At 44.0% G+C, this 20,529-nt stretch overlaps 1 protein-coding gene and 1 non-coding gene across 2 annotated transcripts in view; both read left to right on the plus strand.

Annotated features, from left to right (window-relative positions):
• Positions 1-8,834: 8,834 nt before the first annotated feature.
• Positions 8,835-20,529, plus strand: part of LOC124798755 (breast cancer anti-estrogen resistance protein 3 homolog) — a 227,174-nt gene continuing 215,479 nt past the window's right edge. The window contains exon 1 of the mRNA XM_047262283.1: positions 8,835-8,893. Coding sequence (XP_047118239.1) covers positions 8,891-8,893 — 3 coding nt within the window. The 5' untranslated portion in view covers positions 8,835-8,890. The remainder of the gene's footprint in view (positions 8,894-20,529) is intronic.
• Positions 9,593-9,667, plus strand: Trnat-ugu. Its single transcript has one exon. It is a non-coding gene; the product is annotated as a tRNA-Thr (tRNA).

Below are 20,529 nucleotides of genomic sequence, written 5' to 3' on the forward strand. Positions count from 1 at the left end.
ATTCACGGTGTTCTTATTTCAATTTCCAGGAGTGTAGATAGGTAATGTTTCCAAATTAGTTTTACTGCTTTGGGTATAATCGACAATAAATTTTGTTTACCACTGAGTTCAAGATCAGCAAACCCCGGATGCTTTAAAGAACGGAACTTCTGCGTGCTGTGTGAGGTAGTAAAACCGGCCCGTAAAGTCAACAAATGAAAAGTAATGAATCAATATGATTACTCACAGTCATAGGATGTGCTGAAATTGTCCTCTGCCCACTTCAGCACACATGTGACCACACTTGAGGAGATTCATATATACTCTTGTCGTTCTTTTGTTGTGATGTTTGCTACTGATAACATCCTGGAACATGGTCTTAAGTTCTCCAGTTGTGTGTGCGTTTATTTCGTATACTCTTCCGTTTAACAGTGCGCACAAGTAATGTCACAAGTTGGCAAGTTTGGTGACTGAGCAGACAAGAGCATGTTGCACCGTCCTGCTGAAATTGACACAACTGACGCTCCTCTTGTGCCAAGTTTGAATGGAACTCCTTCAGGACTTCCAACTATACGTCACTATTCACTGTCATCTCAAAGAATACGGGTCCTATGACGCGTGTGGCGGAAATGGGTTGACCAAATGGCAAGGGTACCTGCTGGATCGCTTGTGGATTTTCTGTCAACCAGTACCGGTTGTTTCGGGAACTGATGAACCCAGACAGGTGGAACCACGCCTCGTCTCTCATGATGAGCTTTCGTAGGTCCAAGACATCAGTGGAAACGTTTCTCAACAGTCATGACCAGAAATGCACTCTCTCCTGCAGGTCAGCCCTTCAGTTCTTGCACAACTCTTAGCCGGTACGGTTTTAACTTCAGGTCCTTTAAAACATCTGCAGCTTCTCTCACTCGCATGAACCTGTTGACTCAATATCCTGGTTGGCTTACGGGGTCTCCTAGTCATTATTTCCTTCACCTGCCTCTTTAATTCAGTTGTGCCAACAGGTGGTCGTCTGTTCCTGGGTGCATTGTGTACCGATCCTGTACGCCGACATTTTTCAGTTGGTTCCTATATGGTGCTTTCTGCTGGCACAGAAAGGCCTGGAAATTTTTTCTGAAACAAATTCTTTGTTTTCACATAATCACTTTGGCGGCCATTACTACTGACGTGCACAAGCACTGGAACATTACCGTTGCCCACGGCGGGCCGGTTTTACGTGCTGCACCCTGTACAAAACAGCTTCAAACGTCTGATTAATTTACAGATGAGTCTGTTAAATACTTGTCTTAAAGCACGTAAGCGAGGAAAAGTTTAGGTAAGGTTTGAAATGACACTTAAAGTTTGTTGGAAACCGCTAAGTGCTTTCGTTATGAAACACTGGCTGAGTGAAGTTTGGATAATTTGCGCTCCATTTCAAGTAGAAGCTAGATTTTCACGCATTTCAATGTCTATGACGTCATATTTCCTGCACTATGTGTTGTACAGTGATATTGTTTTGTACCTACATTTAGTGGTATATGTACGGAAATTGAAAACTGTGTTGCGAAAAGTAGTAAAGAAGTAATAAATTAACGTCATGTTCGATGCCGAAGGTTGACTGCATAAACAGCGAAAATATAGTAAACGATAAGCTTTTTTTTTCATTTTGTCATTTTGTGGACGATGTCAGTGAGAAAAAAAAAAAAAAAAGGTTTGAAATTACGAGTCCACTTCGTTGGAAATTGTTAAGTGCTCGCATTCTCAAATACCCGTTGAATAAAGTCTGTGAATATGCGCGCTGTGGGTTACGCTGGCTCTGACTATAAAAATGTGTGTGAAATCTTATGGGACTTAACTGCTAAGGTCATCAGTCCCTAAGCTTACACACTACTTAATCTAAATTATCCTAAGGACAAACACACACACCCATGCCCGAGGGAGGACTCGAACCTCCGCCGGGACCAGCCGCACAGTCCATGACTGCAGCGCCTGAGACCGCTCGGCTAATCCCGCGCGAAACTCTGACTATAATACTAGTGTTATTGTGTTAAACTCTTAATGTAAGGTTGTGCCTTTTAATGAGTAGGTTATGAGAGCATTTTAAATTTTTAATTTCGATCAGTAATTATGCAAAAATTTGAAAACCGCATTTTTCTTGACGCTACTCTGGAGCTGGTAGCGGATAGCGGATTCCGGGATAGCATTTTAGTAATATAGATCTGAAACCTGCACAGCCCAGATAATGTTTTCAGATATAATCCGGAGTGAAGTACCAGTTACGAGAGCAGCGTCGTCAAGAAGAACTAAACTTCACACTGAGAACCAAACGTCACACTGAAAGCATGTTCATTATCAGAGATGGAAGAGAAATCATCAGAGACTGCTCCTGTTTTTTGCATGCAAGGACTGTTTTAGCAATTGATAATATTCCATAAATAATAGGTCACAGAACGTTCAAGAGGTTACAAGTGTTAAATAATTGTAGCAGGCCGGAATCGGACCGCCGATCCGCACCTGTCGGGCCAGCGGCTGTAACTGACTCACGACCACGGATGACGCCGAACACATGGCCGTACGGACAATTTATTCGATTTCCCGCATAAAGCCGACTGTTACTACTATTATATCGTATTATGTCGCTGCCTTCACTAATAAATGAAATTAAAAAGTTGGAAAAAAGTCCATTGTTGTGTGAAATGATTTAGTAAAGTAGATTACAGAAACATTCGACGCGCGTTTGAATGATGGTCGAAATCATGTACAGCAGTTGAAGTGCTCATACTTCAGTGACATAATGAGACCACTAAGTCAAATTTTACCAGTCAGATATCCCCTAGTACGCTTTTAAATTCTTAAATGCGAAATTGAACATTGAGCTTTAAATTCTCAGTTGGCACTTCATTTGCTGTACATGATTTCAAGCATCATTCAGATATTACTCTGATTTGTTTTATTTCTTAATTTTAGACAAATTATTTCACATAATATTTGACCGGTATTTTTCAAAATTTATCGTACATGTATGAGACAAAGGTTTGAGTCCTGCTCAAACGTAATTTTTATTGTGTATTGTTTTCATCACTAGTTATATTATTTAATTTGTATGACATTTCAGAGATAATATAATTTAAAAAACGACGTGTATTTTCATGAAGTTATAGTAACTTGTACTTACTATTTTTAGTGAAATTTTAGTATTGGAACATCCATATTCACAATTATCGACAAGTAAACGGAGAATCGCATGGAGTTTTCCTGAAAATGTTTACCTATCGTGATTTGCAAAATCCCTTATACATGCAAGCTACTAAGCTACCGGAAATTACTTTGCAGCTGGACGCTTCGAGCTGCAGACACAGAGGCAGGCTCCATTTGGAAGTTAACTTGCGTAGCGGTGAGACGTTGTTAATGTAGCGAGAACAAATAGCGTAGGCGCAAATTTTTTGAATATCACAGAATTTATACTTCTCCTACAAAAATGAAGGTGACTCCCTCTTCTTCGGCTACTGCAGATAATGTATGTCATGACAATTAGAACCGTCGCCCTGTCCAGGACCCTCGTTCAAAGCGCAAATGATAACCACTTGACCACACTGACTTCTTACGGCCGTCATCTTCACACCGACACATCAATTACGCAATAGACGCGAAAAAACTTCTCTTGCAGTTTTCTCTAAATTGCCATAGTGGTGCACCTTACTACTTGCACGTTATGTTGTTTTAATGGCCTACTAAAGATGCACAAAGTTTGAAGTAAATCCGTGATCCCAACAAGGTGGCCTCACCTTCTTAGGAAAACGGGTCATGCCGGCCGGTGTGGCCGAGCGGTTCTAGGGGCTATAGTCTGGAACCACGCGACCGCTACTGTCGCAGGTTCGAATACTGCCTCGGGCATGGATGTGTGTGATGTCCTTAGGTTAGTTAGGTTTAAGTAGTTCTAAGTTCTAGGGGACTGATGACCTCAGAAGTTAAGTCCCATAGTGCTCAGAGCCTTTTGAACCATTTTTGAAAACGAGTCTTAACAGTCAATTAGACGGATAGGGAGGCGGACAGAAGAACGGGCGGACATCTAAGTGATTCTACAAAAGAGTTCCAATTTTGCATACTGAGGAAGGGAGCTCTAAAAGGCCCTCTAGCGCTTCGCCAGTGACATTTCACAGAAAACACTAATCTTCTGTGGATCTCCCTCATGCGCCACAATTTCATTAGGGCTTTCAGTGCCCCACAGTCACACGTTGTGGCGGTTAACCTTTCCAGATAAACAAGGTTATGATGATGCAAAATTGAGACCGGGGGCCACAGTTTCGAGTTTTAATTGTTGGACTAACTGTACGCAGTACGGTTCGTAACGTAGTCGCTGTCACAAAATCAAATCTTCCAAACAATTTGCTGCGTTATTTCAAGTGCGTTGCTTGCGCGGTCCGTTGTTACATATACTACGTACGAAACTTTCCTTCTCGGTTGCATCTGGCACACTTGATCGACTGCTACTTTACTGTACATGGTGACACCCATCGTACCTAAATTGTCGATACCAACGCAGAATGGTCTTTAAATGGAGGTTCTCTTCCATGATTCCTTCGAAATGCGAGCTGCACTGCATATTCCAGCACAAAAAAATTCTTTTCTTGTTTTATCGCCATTTTGTCAAGGCACTGCCCTCGTAAAGCCACGTCGTGGCGATAATGCAAACTCGGTGAGTTTACGGTCCTATTCACTCATCAGTCTAATGTGTACATGTAATAGTTTAGAAAAAGCAGAGCTTTCAGAAACGGATGAATCATTTACACTAAGGTGACGAAAGTCATAGGAGACCGATATCCACGTATACAGATAGCGGTGGTATCGCGTACACAAAAGGGGCGGTGCACAGGCGAAGCTGTCATTTGTACTCAAGCGATTAACGTGGAAAGGTTTCCGACGTCATTGTGCTCACACGACGGCGATTAACAGGCTTTGAACGCGGATTGGTAGTTGTAGATAGACGCATCGGACATTCCATTTCGGAAATCGTTATGGGATTTCAATATTTCGAGATACACAGTGTCAAGAGTGTGCCAAGAATACCAAATTTTGATGCATTACCTCTCATCACAGACAACGCAGTCTCTGACGGCCTCCACTTAGCGACCGAGAGCAGTGGTGTTTGTGTTGAGCTGTCAGTGCTAACAGACAAGCAACACTGTGTGAAATAACCACAGGAATCGATGTGGGACGTACGACGAACGTATCCATCAGTACAGTGCGGTGAAATTTTGCGTTAATAGGCTATGGCAGCAGACGACCGAAGCGAGTGCCTTTGCTAACAACACGACTTCGCCGCAAAGTGTCTCCTGGGCTCGTGACCATATTACTCCAGACGACTGGAAAATCGCGGCCAGGTCAGATGGGAGATGAGTCCCGATTTCAGGTGGTAAGGGCTGATGGTAGGATTCGAGTGTGGCGCAGATCCCACGAAGCTATGGACCGAAGTTGTCAACAAGGCACCGTGCAAGCTGGGGGTGGCTTCATAATGGTATGGACTGTGTTTACATGGTCCAGTGAACCGAACATTGACTAGAAATGGTTATGCTCGACTACCTGGAGACCATGTTTCCAAGCAAGGAAGGAATTTTTATGGATGCCAATGCGCCATATCACCGACTCACAACTGGTCGCCATTGGTTTGAAGAACATTCTGGACAGTTTGAGCAAATGATCTGCCATCCAGCTCGCCCGACAGAGTCATATCGAACACTTATGGGACATAAATGAGAAATCAGATGGTGCGGAAAATTGTGTATCGGCAACATTTTCGGAACTATATGTGGCTATAGAGGCAGCATGGGTCAATAATTCTGCAAGGGACTTCCAACGACTTGTTGAGTCCCTGCCACATGGAGCTACGCCGGGCAGTTGGAGGTCCGACACGATATTAGGAGATGCCTCATGACTTTTGTCACCTCGTTGTATAGTGTCCCTGTGTTATCAATTTGCACTCTCGTATTGACTTTACACGGGCAACAATCTCTCTTATACAAGGTTATTACAAATGATTGAAGCGATTTCACAGCTCTACAATAACTTTATTATTTCAGATATTTTCACAATGCTTTGCACACACATACAAAAACTCAAAAAGTTTTTTTAGGCATTCACAAATGTTCGATATGAGTCCCTTTAGTGATTCGGCAGACGTCAAGCCGATAATCAAGTTCCTCCCACACTCGGAGCGGCATGTCCCCATCAATGAGTTCGAAAGCATCGTTGATGCGAGCTCGCAGTTCTGGCACGTTTCTTGGTAGAGGAGGTTTAAACACTTAATCTTTCACATAACCCCACAGAAAGAAATCGCATGGGGTTAAGTCGGGAGAGCGTGGAGGCCATGACATGAATTGCTGATCATGATCTCCACCACGACCGATCCATCGGTTTTCCAATCCCCTGTTTAAGAAATGCCGAACATCATGATGGAAGTGCGGTGGAGCACCATCCTATCCTGTTGAAAGATGAAGTCGGCGCTGTCGGTCTGCCGTTTTCCAGCATGTCCAGATACACGTGTCCTGTAACGTTTTTTTCGCACAAGAAAAAGGGGCCGTAAACTTTAAACCGTGAGATTGCACAAAACACGTTAACTTTTGGTGAATTGCGAATTTGCTGCACGAATGCGTGAGGATTCTCTACCGCCCAGATTCGCACATTGTGTCTGTCACTTCACCATTAAGAAAAAATGTTGCTTCATCACTGAAAACAAGTTTCGCACTGAACGCATCCTCTTCCACGAGCTGTTGCAACCGCGCCGAAAATTCAAAGCGTTTGACTTTGTCATCGGGTGTCAGGGCTTGTAGCAATTGTAAACGGTAAGGCTTCTGCTTTAGCCTTTTCCGTAAGATTTTCCAAACCGTCGGCTGTGGTACATTTAGCTCCCTGCTTGCTTTGTTCGTCGACTTCCGCGGGCTACGTGTGAAACTTGCCCGCACGCGTTCAACCGTTTCTTCGCTCACTGCAGGCCGACCCGTTGATTTCCCCTTACAGAGGCATCCAGAAGCTTTAAACTGCGCATACCATCGCCGAATGGAGTTAGCAGTTGGTGGATCTTTGTTGAACTTCGTCCTGAAGTGTCGTTGCACTGTTATGACTGACTGATGTGAGTGCATTTCAAGCACGACATACGCTTTCTCGGCTCCTGTCGCCATTTTGTCTCACTGCGCTCTCGAGCGCTCTGGCGGCAGAAACCTGAAGTGCGGCTTCAGCCGAACAAAACTTTATGAGTTTTTCTACGTATCTGTAGTGTGTCGTAACCATATGTCAATGAATGGAGCTACAGTGAATTTATGAAATCGCTTCAATCATTTGTAATAGCCCTGTAGTATTCTGATGATCCCTGCGTGGGATTTACTACGACACAGTCTCTACGGCGACATCAGGACCTGCAGTGCACACGGCCGTCTCCCTTCCGCATTCTTGCTCTATCGATGCCTCCTCTAGTAACATGCTCGACGATTAGGCGTAAAAATCTAATCTTTCCTTCTCCCTTTCTTTTAAGTTGGTCGGACGTTGATCTGTGACGTTCACAAAGGTACGCAGCATCGTTTGCCACTAACAGACAACGACACATTTTTCTGCGCCTCATTACAACCCAATTATGCATGTGGCACGACCTTACGATGGCTTTGCTGGTTCAAAACAAGGATATTTTCTTTATAGTTCGAGTATATTGATGTGTAATTGACAGATTTCAGTGGGATGGAGCGGGGGCATGGTCATTGATACTAAGGCTGTTGGTAAGATATCGACACCGATTTATCGATATTTTTCCAAAAGTATCGATTGCCGATATTTTTATTGAGTATTACATTTTGATCTCAATTTTGGTAAATATTTGAAACTGTTCTTTTGAAATAGCAGTAGAACATAATTTACTTTCACTGTGTGAAGCAGTGTTACTACTTTTAGAGCTTTCAATACGTCCAGTCTTTCTCTTTGACTGTGCAAAGCAAGTATCTAAATGATAAGATTGGTCATTGCGGTGGATGGAGACTTGTGAGGGAAATACTGACGTAATCGGCGCTGCCAACAGAAAGTACTCCGTTGAACTTCACCACGCAGTTTTGACGCTAGAACTGCTAGGTCACTAGCTTTGGCAGAAATGAAAAAAAAAGGAAATTCGACAGAAGTGTTCCAGACAAAATCCGGTATGTGACGAAACCAAACGACGGACTCTTCGAACACCTTTTATTGTGCTATTTACCTGCAGTTAACATTGTTAGCAAACTGGTTATCGCTAAGCGTGAACGTTCATAGTTTTCCTTTCAATTCTTGCTCTAATTACGGGCAGGCTGCTAGCTTGTTCATGTACAGAATATCTAAGAATAAACCAGTACCTAAATATACAGCTCTTAAACCGTCAGTATATTTACAATGTGCTATCGATATTTGTATAGGGCGGTACGTCTATATCTACCTGTCGATATATCTATACTTTGTTCGAGATATCGGGCGACGGTACAGGCATATTTTTTAAATGTCGATACATGGGATCCCCAATATTTTTAAAAATATCAACAGTCCTAATTGCTACTGGCGTGCAGCCGACCGCGCTAGACAAGGCTGTGCATCCGTGTGCAAAATAACGAACACAGCGAGCACGTGACACTCTGGAGAAGAATGACGATTGGCTTACAACTTGTTCCTGCCACTCTACTCGCGAAAACGTCGATCGCGAAGTTATTTTAATCGAAGTTAATCATTTAAATAATGCTGTGAACGTGTGTTAAGTCTTTCCTTTTCAGCCATGTAAGCCACGCATCTTTTACGAGCTGAAGTGCAGTTTTCCACGAGTTTCACGAGCGAACTGTGCGCTGATGCATACTGACCGCTTCCGTCTTGTTGCAGGTCCGACATCCTGGTTGTAAGCGACGTCATACAGAGCAAGAGCCTATGTAACCTGGTGATGGTGAGTACTTCCTCTCTGTACTCCTTACATACAAGCCTGCCAGCTGACGTCATTACTTCGGCAGATGCTGTTTCAATAGTTTATAGGCGTTCTCTTGTTCGCTTTTCCTGACGGGGCAATCCTAAAGTATTGTCCACTTGTCCTGCTGATAATATAACATCAGTTCTGCTCCTATTCCATTCATGTCTGAAACAATAATGCTTGTAATTCCAAGAGTCACACTTCATTATATTCTAAGAATGTAAGCAAGAAGTTCCCTACTCTCGTGTTGCAATATTCACGGTGTGCCATACTCATCAGCAAACATAGAAGAGACTAGAAACTGATACGGTCCAGAAAATATGGATCTGCAATAAGCCGTTAGCGAGATAATTGTTGCCACGCGGGGTAGCCGAGCGGTCTGAGGCATCTTGTCACGGTCCGCACGGCTTCACCCGTCGGATTTACTTATATTGATATGGTGTCTCTTCTTTCGGACGTGTCCGAAAGAACAGACACCATATCCATATAAGTATATAGTTTTGGCGATACAGGCCATGACCACCGAACTCTTACGGGACATGATAAGAATGTCCTCTACGAGTAATGACTGTGTTGGGTAGGGACACTACGAATGTAGTGTGTGGACATACAAGATGAGAATGTGGGTCATGCGGGAGGAGTGCGCGAGATAGTCCCTGCAGTCGCACTATCCTATGTGCCCTCGGTGGCTCAGATGGATAGAGTGTCTGCCATGTAAGCATGAGATCCCGGGTTCGAGTCCCGGTCGGGGCACACATTTTCACCTGTCCCGGTTGATATATATCAACGCCCGTCAGCAGCTGAAGGTATTAACATATAATCCGAATTTAATTCTAATTCCCCCGTCGGAGGTTCGACTCCTCCCTCGGGTATGGGTGTGTGTGTCGTCCTTAGCGTAAGTTAGTTTAAGTTAGATTAAGTAGTGTGTAAGCTTAGGGACCGATGACCTCAGCAGTTTGGTCCCATAAGAACTTACCACAACTTAAAGAAAAAAAGATAATTGTTGTTACGAGCTGCCAGTGACGTCTGTATGAAATATTGTACTACTAAAGCAAAACAAGGTTAATGGAATGTAGTCGAATTAAATCGGGTGATGCTGAGGGTATTAGATTAGGAAATGAGACGCTTAAAGTAGTAAATTAAAAAATGGCTCTGAGCACTATGGGACTCAACATCTTAGGTCATAAGTCCCCTAGAACTTAGAACTACTTAAACCTAACTAACCTAAGGACATCACACACACCCATGCCCGAGGCAGGATTCGAACCTGCGACCGTAGCATTCCCGCGGTTCCGGACTGCAGCGCCAGAACCGCTAGACCACCGCGGCCGGCGCGTAGTAAATTAGTTTTGCTATTTAGGGAGCAAAATAGCTGATGATGGTCGAAGTAGAGAGGATGTAAAATGTAGATTGGCAATGGAAAGGAAGGCGTTTCTGAAGAGAAATTTGTTAACATCGAGTATAGATTTAGGTGTCAGGAAGTCTTTTCTAAATGTGTTTGTATGGAGTGTAGCCATGTATGGAAGTGAAACGTGGACGATAAATAATTTAGACAAGAAGAGAATAGAAGCTTTCGAAATGTGGTGCTACAGAAGAATGCTGAAGATTAGATGGGTAGATCACATAACTAATGAGGAGGTATTGAATAGAATTGGAGAGAAGAGAAATTTGTGGCACAACTTGACTAGAAGAAGTGATCGGTTGGTAGAACATATTCTGAGGCATCAAGGGATCACCAATTTAGTATTGGAGGGCAGCGCGGAGGGTAAAAATCGTAGAGGGAGACCATGGGATGAATACACTAAACAGATTCAGAAGGATGTAGGTTGCAGTAGGTACTGGGAGATGAAGAAGCTTGCACAGGATAGAGTAGCATGGAGAGCTGCATCAAGCCAGTCTCTGGACTGAAGGCCACAACAACAATACAGATCTGTGTCATATGCAGAATCAGATTTATGCCGTACACTTCACTGTTGAGAAAATTCAAGTCAGAAACATGCAGAGGACTGGTGATCTCGAAATGCACAACGAAGGAGTTATGCAAATTGGTCACAAATTGATATTCACACAAGTATCGACGTGCAGCACAATTTCACCGCGCACTTGGCAAGAATAGTAAACAGGGGATGTGTTTGATACCAGTGCGTAAAGTCCGTGTACTCAGTTCCGTCTCCAACGATCTCGTTGTCGATGGGACGTTAAACAGTAATGTCCTCCACCCGAACTCAGTTGGACAGTAGCTATTCCTAGCGGACAGGTGCATGAACAATTTAAGCGGATGTCAGCATTTTAGAGACGATGCGTAGCTGGGCTCAAAGAAGCCGGTTGCAGTAATCGGCGAATAACTCGACATTTGAATAGGAGCAGTGCTGCTATTCGACGATGTTGGCAGGAATGGGTGAACCGTGGCCAAATACAGCGTCGAGAAGGAAGCAGTCGACCTAGAGACATGGCAGGGCGTGAGGACCGAGCAATCATAAGAGAGACATTCACAGCCCCGGATTCACCATTATCATCGATTCGACGAGCAACTGGTGCTTCAGTGACCACAAAGTTTATTAATAGGCGGGTCACAGAAAGGGGGCTGAGCTACGGCACCGTTTGCGCCATCTACGAATGGTAGTCGGCGTACACATCTCTACACTGACAAACCCGTTTGCAATTGTGTCGAGCACATTCGGCCTCGAATCTCACTGACTGGAGTAGAATCGTCTCCAGTGGTGACTCCCACTCCGAACTGAGCTCCTATGTCCAGCGAAGAGGTGTCTGGAGACACACCGAACAGCGATGGCACCCCAACCTGAGTGTCGCTCGCCATCTCCGGCGCCTTTACGGTAAAGCGGTACGTCGAAGATTCTCTACGCCCCGTTTTGTTGCCCTCCGTGGCAGGCCATCCTTAGTGTATATTTCAGCAAAATAATGACCGCCCGCGCACGGCGAGAGCTTGTGCTGATTGTTTTGGTGCTTGCCAAACTCTACCTTGACCAGCAAGATTCCCAATTGAGAACGTATGGAGCATTGTGGGCAGTGCCCTCCAACCAGCTCGCAATTTTGACGATGCTAACGTGCCGACTGGACTGAATTTGGCTCGCTATCCCTCCGGAGGATATTCAACAGCTCTAACAATCAGTGCCAAGACCAATAACTGCTTGCATAAGGACAAGAGTTCAGCCAATATGTGAAGCTATTTCTCTTGAATAAATCATCCAACTTGAACAAATCATCCAATTTTTTTCTGAAATCGTGATCATTTGTTTATTTGCACATGTGAACCACTTCTGCCGATTTCCTCCCCATTGGGATAATTCCTTTGTGGTGTGCCTTTTGTTTTCTTAGAGAGTGTATAATGAGGTACCGACTGGACATCCCTGTATAAGTATTGAGTCACTACTTGATGAGATTTCAAAATGGTGCAAAGATTAGCATGTTGATTTGAATGTTCAGATTTCAATGTTCAGAAATATAAAATTGTGCACTTCGCAAAACGAAAAAACATAGTATTGTATGACAATATTTGTAGTTTTAATAAACAATTTTGGAACAGCGGCCGGCCGCTGTGGCGTAGCGGTTCTAGGCACTTCAGTCCGGAACCGTGCTACGGTCGCAGGTTCGAATCCTGCCTCGGGCATGGATGTTTGTGATATCCTTAGGTTAGTTAGGTTTAAGTAGTTCTAAGTCTGGGGGACTGATGACGTCAGATGTTAAGTCCCATAGTGCTCAGAGCCATTTGAGCCATTTCTTGGAACAGCGATCGAAAAAATTTTAAAAAATTTTTCTTTTTAAAATTCAGTCTTGATCGCTCCATGTATGCCACAAAAACATAGGTGGCCGGTTTCGGTCATATCACATGACCATCAGTGAAAAACGGGTTCACATAATTGTGAAAACGTAAAAATTGGTTGACATGAGGTAGAGTGAGAAGAGGTAGGCGGAGCATCTTCGTATTTAAGCGTATACCAGTCACTTTCTGGCACCAGTTGACATCACAGCAACTGAGAAGAGTGCTCCACCTACCATCTACGAAGGATGCCATGGGTATAACAAGTCTTATCGTATTTTATCCTTATAAGCATTGTATCATATTTTATTGTCAATTTATTAAGGTTTCTATTACTTTCTAAATTAAATTACAGGTCTGATGACGGTCATGTGATACGACCGAAACCGGCCACCTATGTTCTTGTAGCATACGTGGTGCGATCAAGACTGAGTTTTAAAAAGAAATTTTTTTGAATGTTTGTAGTGATATTAAATGGAACGACCGTCTAGACTCTTTTGTAGGTTAATCAGGTGCCAGGCTCCGATTTATGAGGAGGACACAAGGAATATGTAGCCAAAGGAGAACACTTGCAAAACATTCGTGCGGCCCACCCTAGACTATTGGACAAGTGTATGTGGCGAGTACAAATAGAACTAACAGGGGATATTTAACAGCTACGATGGCCACAGGTTTGTTCGACCCACGGGAGTGCGTCAAGGAGACGCAAAACATAAGCCTTAAGTGACAGACGCTTGAAGATTGACACAAACTGTCTCGTGAGAGCATATGTATAAAGTCGAAGAACCAGCTGCAAATGAGGATTCTAGGAATATATAATTGACTCTTGTTAATTCGAACCTCGATAAATTGAATTTCTCGATAAATCGTAGTAGTAGACTGGTTCCTTGAAAATATTTTGATAAATGGAAGACATCTTACGTGTTTCGGTACACTCGATAAATCGAAGCGATTGTCGTGATAGATTGGCCACAAACGCTTTATAACTCGAAGTTAGGAGCCATCTGTCACTCGGTAACTGGGATTCTTTAATCAATTATTGCGGTAATTATTTGAGCAATCAACTCTCTGCAACGTTTCTTTGTTTCTCTTAGTGAATAACGCATTAGAATATACAAATCAGTTGTAAAAATTACTTCAAGGAAGTGCATATGTTTTGTTACTGGGGCCGTGAAATGAGGATACAGAAAAAAAAGACTATAACGAAAACTTTTGGTATTCCGCCGTCCAAACTGTCGACAATCTTGAAGTACACAGGTCGGATTGCAGAAAATGTATAACATGGGCGTGCGAAACGGACCTGAAAAGGTGAGTTCCTGAGTCCTGAAGAATGGTTACTCAAATGGTTACTGAAATGGCTTAGTCATTGTAGTGAAAAAAGGCCATTAGATGTTATGCGCTTACTTAAAACTTAACACTGCAAAGATTTTGGTTCACGATATAGGATAGCATTTAAGTTGGTCAGATGCCCAACGTAAGTTTCGGAAGCTGTGACCTTGTCTGATAAAGCACTGGGGGGAATGAATGACTGCTTCGAGAAATGCCTATTCATCAAGGAGGGAAAAAATCAACTGCAACAATACCACAAGAGCGGAGAGATGGATGCGCGTTTCCACAATATGTGACGCACTCTTCCTGACTTACGACACACCGTTGCGTTTGACAGTTTGACGAAGTGGAGGTCGGCGGTGACCTGACCGACGCAGTAGCTTAGGTTGTTCCGTTTGACAAGAACGAAGAGGAAGGAGAAGAAGCAGAGCCGTTTCCCTGCGTCACTCCAAAAGAAGAAAAGTCGTCACTGGTCACAATATTACAATGGAAGTAGATTATATGTTTTCGGCTTTGGCCACAACAGAAAATGTGCTCGATCAAACAAGCTGGTGAAGGTCACTGAGGCAGATCTCTGATACGTTTACAAAATAAAATTTCGCTTTACTTATGTATTTCGGAACTTTGTGTACGAGGGGGTACCAAAAAATAATAATAATAATAATAATAATAAAGCAAAACCGGAAGAGCACTGCCGTGGCGAAACTTGTGTAGTATGCATTTCTGCCGCTAGGCAGGGCAGCCTATGTTGTCGTCTGACCTGTTCTTTTAATCTCAACTTTTTGCTAACGCTGTTTTGTTCTTGTTTCGTTTTATATGACGGCAAATTTAAGTGAACAACGTGTAGCTCTTAAATTTTGTTTTCTACTCGCTAAAAGTGCTGCTGAAACTGTTTTAATTTTGAAACCAGCTTACCAAGGTGACACACAAGTGTACGGGTGATTTGCTCGATTTAAAAGTGGAGTCATTTGCTCGATTTAAAAGTGGCGACATGTCGACTAATGACAAATATTGTTCTGAAAGTCCATAAATTGCTAGGATCGACTAAAATATTGAAAAAATTCGAGAGCTTGTGCTGACAAACCGTCGATAGACAATTGATAGCTGTCAGAGATTAGTGGGTTATCTTGGAGCTCGGTTTAGCGAATTTTACCGGAACGTTTGGGGAGACAGGAGACTGGTTTTTCCACCACGACAACCCACTTGCTCATACAGCCATCTCTGTTAAGACAGTTTTTAGCTAGAAATGACATAGTTACGCTACCCTACGCAGCTTACTCGCATGACCTGGCTCCATTCGACTTTTTCTTATTTCCGCACATGAAGAGGGGCATGGAAGGACACCGATTTGACAACATTGGAGAAGTCAACAAAAAAAAACAAGAGAGGAGTTGTCAGCCTTTTCAAAAAGATGACGGCAAAAAATGCTTCGAACAGTGGAATTACCGGTGGGAAAAATATATTAGTTGCAGGCCTTTGGGAGCTGGGTAACGCTAGGAAGGACAATTGCATGACACTGTGGATTACACGAACGTTATTGTAGCTACCTGCACCCTTGAAGGATCGTGTCTTCCACGATGGCTATGGCATCAAATGGTTCAAATGGCTCTGAGCACTATGGGACTTAACATCTGTGGTCATCAGTCCCCTAGAACTTAGAACTACTTAAACCTAACTAACCTAAGGACATCACACACAACCATGCCCGAGGCAGGATTCGAACCTGCGACCGTAGCGGTCACGCGGTTCCAGACTGAAGCGCTATGGCATCTTCCAGCAGGATAACCATCCATGTCTCAAGGCCAGAATCGCGCTACAGTGATTTGAGGACCATTGCCATGAACTCACGCTAATGTCTTGGTCATCAGATGCACCTGATACGAACCCAAAAGAAGAAATCTGGGGTGCTGCCGGGCGTAACTCCGCACCGACAAACCACCAGCCCGTAATTTGCGGGAACTGCGAGTCCTGTGTATTGACATATGCTACCTCATAGCTCCGGAAACCTACTAAGGACGTCTCGATCCATGTCACGCGGAATCGCTGCTAAATTGCGTTCCAAAGGTGGACCAACTCGCTACGAAACAGGTGGTCATAATTTTTTGGCTCGTCACTGTATTCGTAGAACTATACTATTAAAATTATTGTAACTTGCCGGCACTTTGGGATGAAGTGCTTTTTTCCAAATCTTTCTGACATTACAGCTCAACAGGTGGACGTCTTGCAGCCGTATCGGAGGTTTACGCGTCACCCCTGCCTTTCGTTGCTCGATTTGAATGGAGAGAAAAGTGGTGCGTGTAGTGACGTACGCGCGCCACAGAGCCGCGGTTGGCTGGGTTATGGCGCCGCGCTGCGTGCGCACACACATCCACACACGCGCGCAAGCGCTGCCCAATCAGCGACGGCCGCGGGCCACGGCTTCATTCAATTAAAACTTGCCGTGCGCCGCCGGCCGGGCCTCTCCGCTCTCCTCTACACTCGCCTCATCTTTTATTCAGACGCCCTCCGCTCTGACTCAGCGTCCCCTGCCATTCTCTCTCATCTCTCCCGTATAAATTTTCGCCCTCCGGTCTCTCCACCACGCCGTGCATAGCCTTTTCAGCTTAAAACCCGTCCGCTGCACTCACGTCAATTTATCATAGTCTCAATCCTCTCCCGCCTTCCGCACCTCGTTTCCTTTTACTTCCCTTCCTCTTGCTACAATTCTTTCCTATTCCTCTTCTTCCTACAGTACCTAGTCTCTACACGAACGCCCCTTCGCGCCTTAAAAGACTTTCATCGTAGACGGAAGGATTTTCGGTGAGAATAAATTCGTGCTACTTCTTTTGTTTCCTCTGCTGCAAACTAGGAGTTCGTCTCTGTAAAATGCGCATTACAGTTGAGACGGGTGGCACAAAATGAAAGTGTCCCTCTTTGGTTTTCAGCCGAAATTGGCCTCAATACTGTTCTTAGATTCATTTTGCGACTGACTATGTCCCGTATAAAGGAAAATGAACACTAAATGTAGTAGAGCTGCCGGCCGGAGTGGCCGAGAGGTTCTAGGCGCTACAGTCTGGAACCGTGCGACCGCTACGGTCGCAGGTTCGAATCCTGCCTCGGGCATGGATGTGTGTGATGTCCTTAGGTTAGTTAGGTTTAAGTAGTTCTAAGTTCTAGGGGACTGATGACCACGGATGTTAAGTCACATAGTGCTCAGAGCCATTTGAACCATTTTGTGGTAGAGCTATTTTTCTATTTGGGCAGCGAAGTAACAAACGATGGCTAAAACAGGAAGGATATAAAATGCGGATGACAATAGAACGAAAAGATATTAAAAACTAAAAATCCGCCTCGATTGCGAAAAAAGCACCTAGTGTTAACCCAGGTTTCGGCGTAGATAACTACACCTTCTTCAGAACAACAATAAAATCCAGAAGTGCATAAGAAGGCCTTTGTCAATGATTAAAAGAACACCATATCTATACATTTATAAACGAAAAAGAAAAGGAAACACAAACAGTACATACGTACACTCCACCTCATACCGGCCTACGTTCGATGGGCCATGACCCGCCATAAACTGCAGCTACAAATGATCGCTCACTTACAAGCCAGACCCGTTACCTATGCACTTGCGCAATACAAGGGAAGTTACTTGAATGCGCATGCGCATACGAATACGAGAAAGTTTATACATGGGTCGGGGCTAAATAGCCCATATATTCCCAGCCGTGGATCAACGTATATCAAAAAATGAAATGGATAGAATAAGTGACGAGCTAAATAGGAGATGAAACCTAAAAATAACCGCACACGGTTGCTTATGCTAGGAAAGAAACATATATGAAGCTACCTATGACAACAGAAGGAACTCTTAAAAACTATACCTAAAGCCAGTAGTTAGCCGGGCGTGGGAAGGGGGGGGGGGGGGGGGGAGCTGAGGCGACGTAATCTAAAGACGTCGTGATAATAAAGATTAATAAAGATATAGGGATAAAACGTGAGGTGTTCAAAGGGCTAAAATCACCTTAATGGTAAAAGGAAAATGAGGAACCTGGGTTAACACTAGGTGCTTTTTTCGCAATCGAGGCGGGTTTCTAGTTTTTTAATATATTAACCAACGATTGCTGACGCGCTGAGATATTGAAGGTTCTTAAGAACGAAAAGAGAGACTGAAAAATAAAAATTTTCAAACGCCAGTTCACTACATTTCCTAAACCAAAGTCTTTCGCCAGGTTTTACGGCCTGTAAGTGAAGACTAACCTCATGGACAACAATAGGGGCTCTGATTCATTAATACACTACCGGAAAAAGATTAGTACACCCTTTTAGAGGTTTCCAATTCACTCATGTTTCATTGTTGCAAAAAATGGCTCTGAGCACTATGGGACTTAACATCTATGGTCATCAGTCCCCTAGAACTTAGAACTACTTAAACCTAACTAACCTAAGGACATCACACAACACCCAGTCATCACGAGGCAGAGAAAATCCCTGACCCCGCCGGAAATCGAACCCGGGCGTGGGAAGCGAGAACGCTACCACACGACCACGAGCTGCGGACTCATTGTTGCAACAGTGCATGTAGAGTACATGAAATAATTACATTTACAGATCAATAGCACGTGTGGTTGTTTGGTACCGCCTGTCAACGCATGCTGAAAGAAACCCATATTGGTATGTGGTGCACTCTCGACGAGCGGCAATGTAGGCGGTGACCCTGGCGTCCAGTCGATCGGAGTGATGGCGGATACTGTCCTAGGATAGGTTATGCCACAACTGCTCGACCTCTTCAAGTAGTTCTGTAAGGGTTGTTGGCTGACGACTTGCATGGGTCACTTCTCGTCCTAACGTATCTCTCATGTGCTTGATTGGAGACGAGTCCGGGGATAGTGCTGGCCAAGGAAGTTTCTGCACGTCTTACAGAGCACGTTGAATTTCGCAGGCAATGTGTGAGCGGGCATTATCCTCTTGGAGAAACGCATCGCCTTCCTGTTGCACTAACGGCAGACAAAGAACGGTTCCAACAATGTTATACACGTATCGAGCCCTGGTTAGAGTCCCCTCCAGAAACACCAAAGGTCAACGGGAGTTATAACTTACCGCACCCAGGATCATAAGGCCTGGGATGGGGCCACTGTGTCTCATACGAAAGCACTCTACGAGATAGCGCTCAACAGGTCTACGTGTTACGTGCCAGCGACCGCCACTTGCGTGCAGACAGAATCTGCTTTCATCGCTGAAAACCATGGCGCGCCAATTCATCTTCCAAGTGATCTTACGATGGCACCATTTGAGCCGTCCACGTCGATGCCATGGCGTGAGTGGAAGATGGACTAAGGTGTGTGTGCCCATAGCCACACTGGTAATAACTCTTTCGCAACAGCTCGTGTCGACACGTGTGGTTTCACAAACCCTGTCATCTGTGCTGTGGCAGTTGCACGATGTGCAACTGCTGCCTTTACGATTCGACGATCCTGGCGGGCGTTTATGCTGCATGGACGTTGGGAACCTCGTCTACGAATGTGGGAATGTTTACGCGACCACTGATACCAGCATCGTTGCAGAACTGACGCAGTACGTGCAACTTGTGTTGTGTGTCCGAAAGGACCATCCCACCACCCGGAAGGCCACAATTTGACCGCTTTCAAACTTACTCAGTTGGCTCTATGAAGCACGAGTGCTTCTACGTACATGGTTGTCTGCTTGCTTCACATGTTTGCACCATGCTGAGGCTGTGAGCATTACCAACTAAAGCGTAGACACAGATCGCGTTCTGGTAGCTATGCAGCTACGCTATCTTCTGGCGGACGACTTTAAAACCGTTATCAGTACATCTACTATCCTCCAGGTGGCAAATGTTGTCATCGGACTTTCCAAGTTTACTAGTTTTTTCCGATAATGTAGCCATACTGATTCACAACGGAGATTTGTGTATACAATTTATAAATATTTGATGCGAATCGACTCAACTATGATGATGCTTGTAGATTAATTCATTCCTCCTGAAAATTTTCTTGGCGTGTTCTGCTTACATTGTTTACATTATAGAATTTGGAATTAATATTGAGTAAGCTGACGTTGTTCACTGAATTTTAATCATAACTATACACAGCGGCGCGAAAAACAAAATTAGTGTTGTGTTAGACAATTAGTCCAGCTGTAGAAACATAGTGCCACTCTTGGAAGGCCGGATGGGTCGTTAGTTAGCAATATAATTTTTCTGAAAGTATGTCTCTGTAGTGTGGAAGTGAAACGTAAATGATAAACGCTACAGGTCTACGTACATCTACACTTACATATACACTCTGCAAATCACACTTATGTGCCTGGCAGAGGCTTCATGGAACCTCCTCCACAATAATTGCCTATTATTTCAATGCCGAACAGCGTGCGGGAAAAACGAACACCTACATCTTTCCTTGCGAGCTCTGAATTCGTTTATTTTACTATGATGATCTACTCCCTATGTAAATCGGTGTCAATAAAATATTTTAGCATTCGGAGGAGTAAGTTGGTAATTGAAATT

This window comes from Schistocerca piceifrons, chromosome 5, assembly GCF_021461385.2.
Source record: "Schistocerca piceifrons isolate TAMUIC-IGC-003096 chromosome 5, iqSchPice1.1, whole genome shotgun sequence".
Lineage (NCBI taxonomy): Eukaryota > Metazoa > Arthropoda > Insecta > Orthoptera > Acrididae > Schistocerca > Schistocerca piceifrons.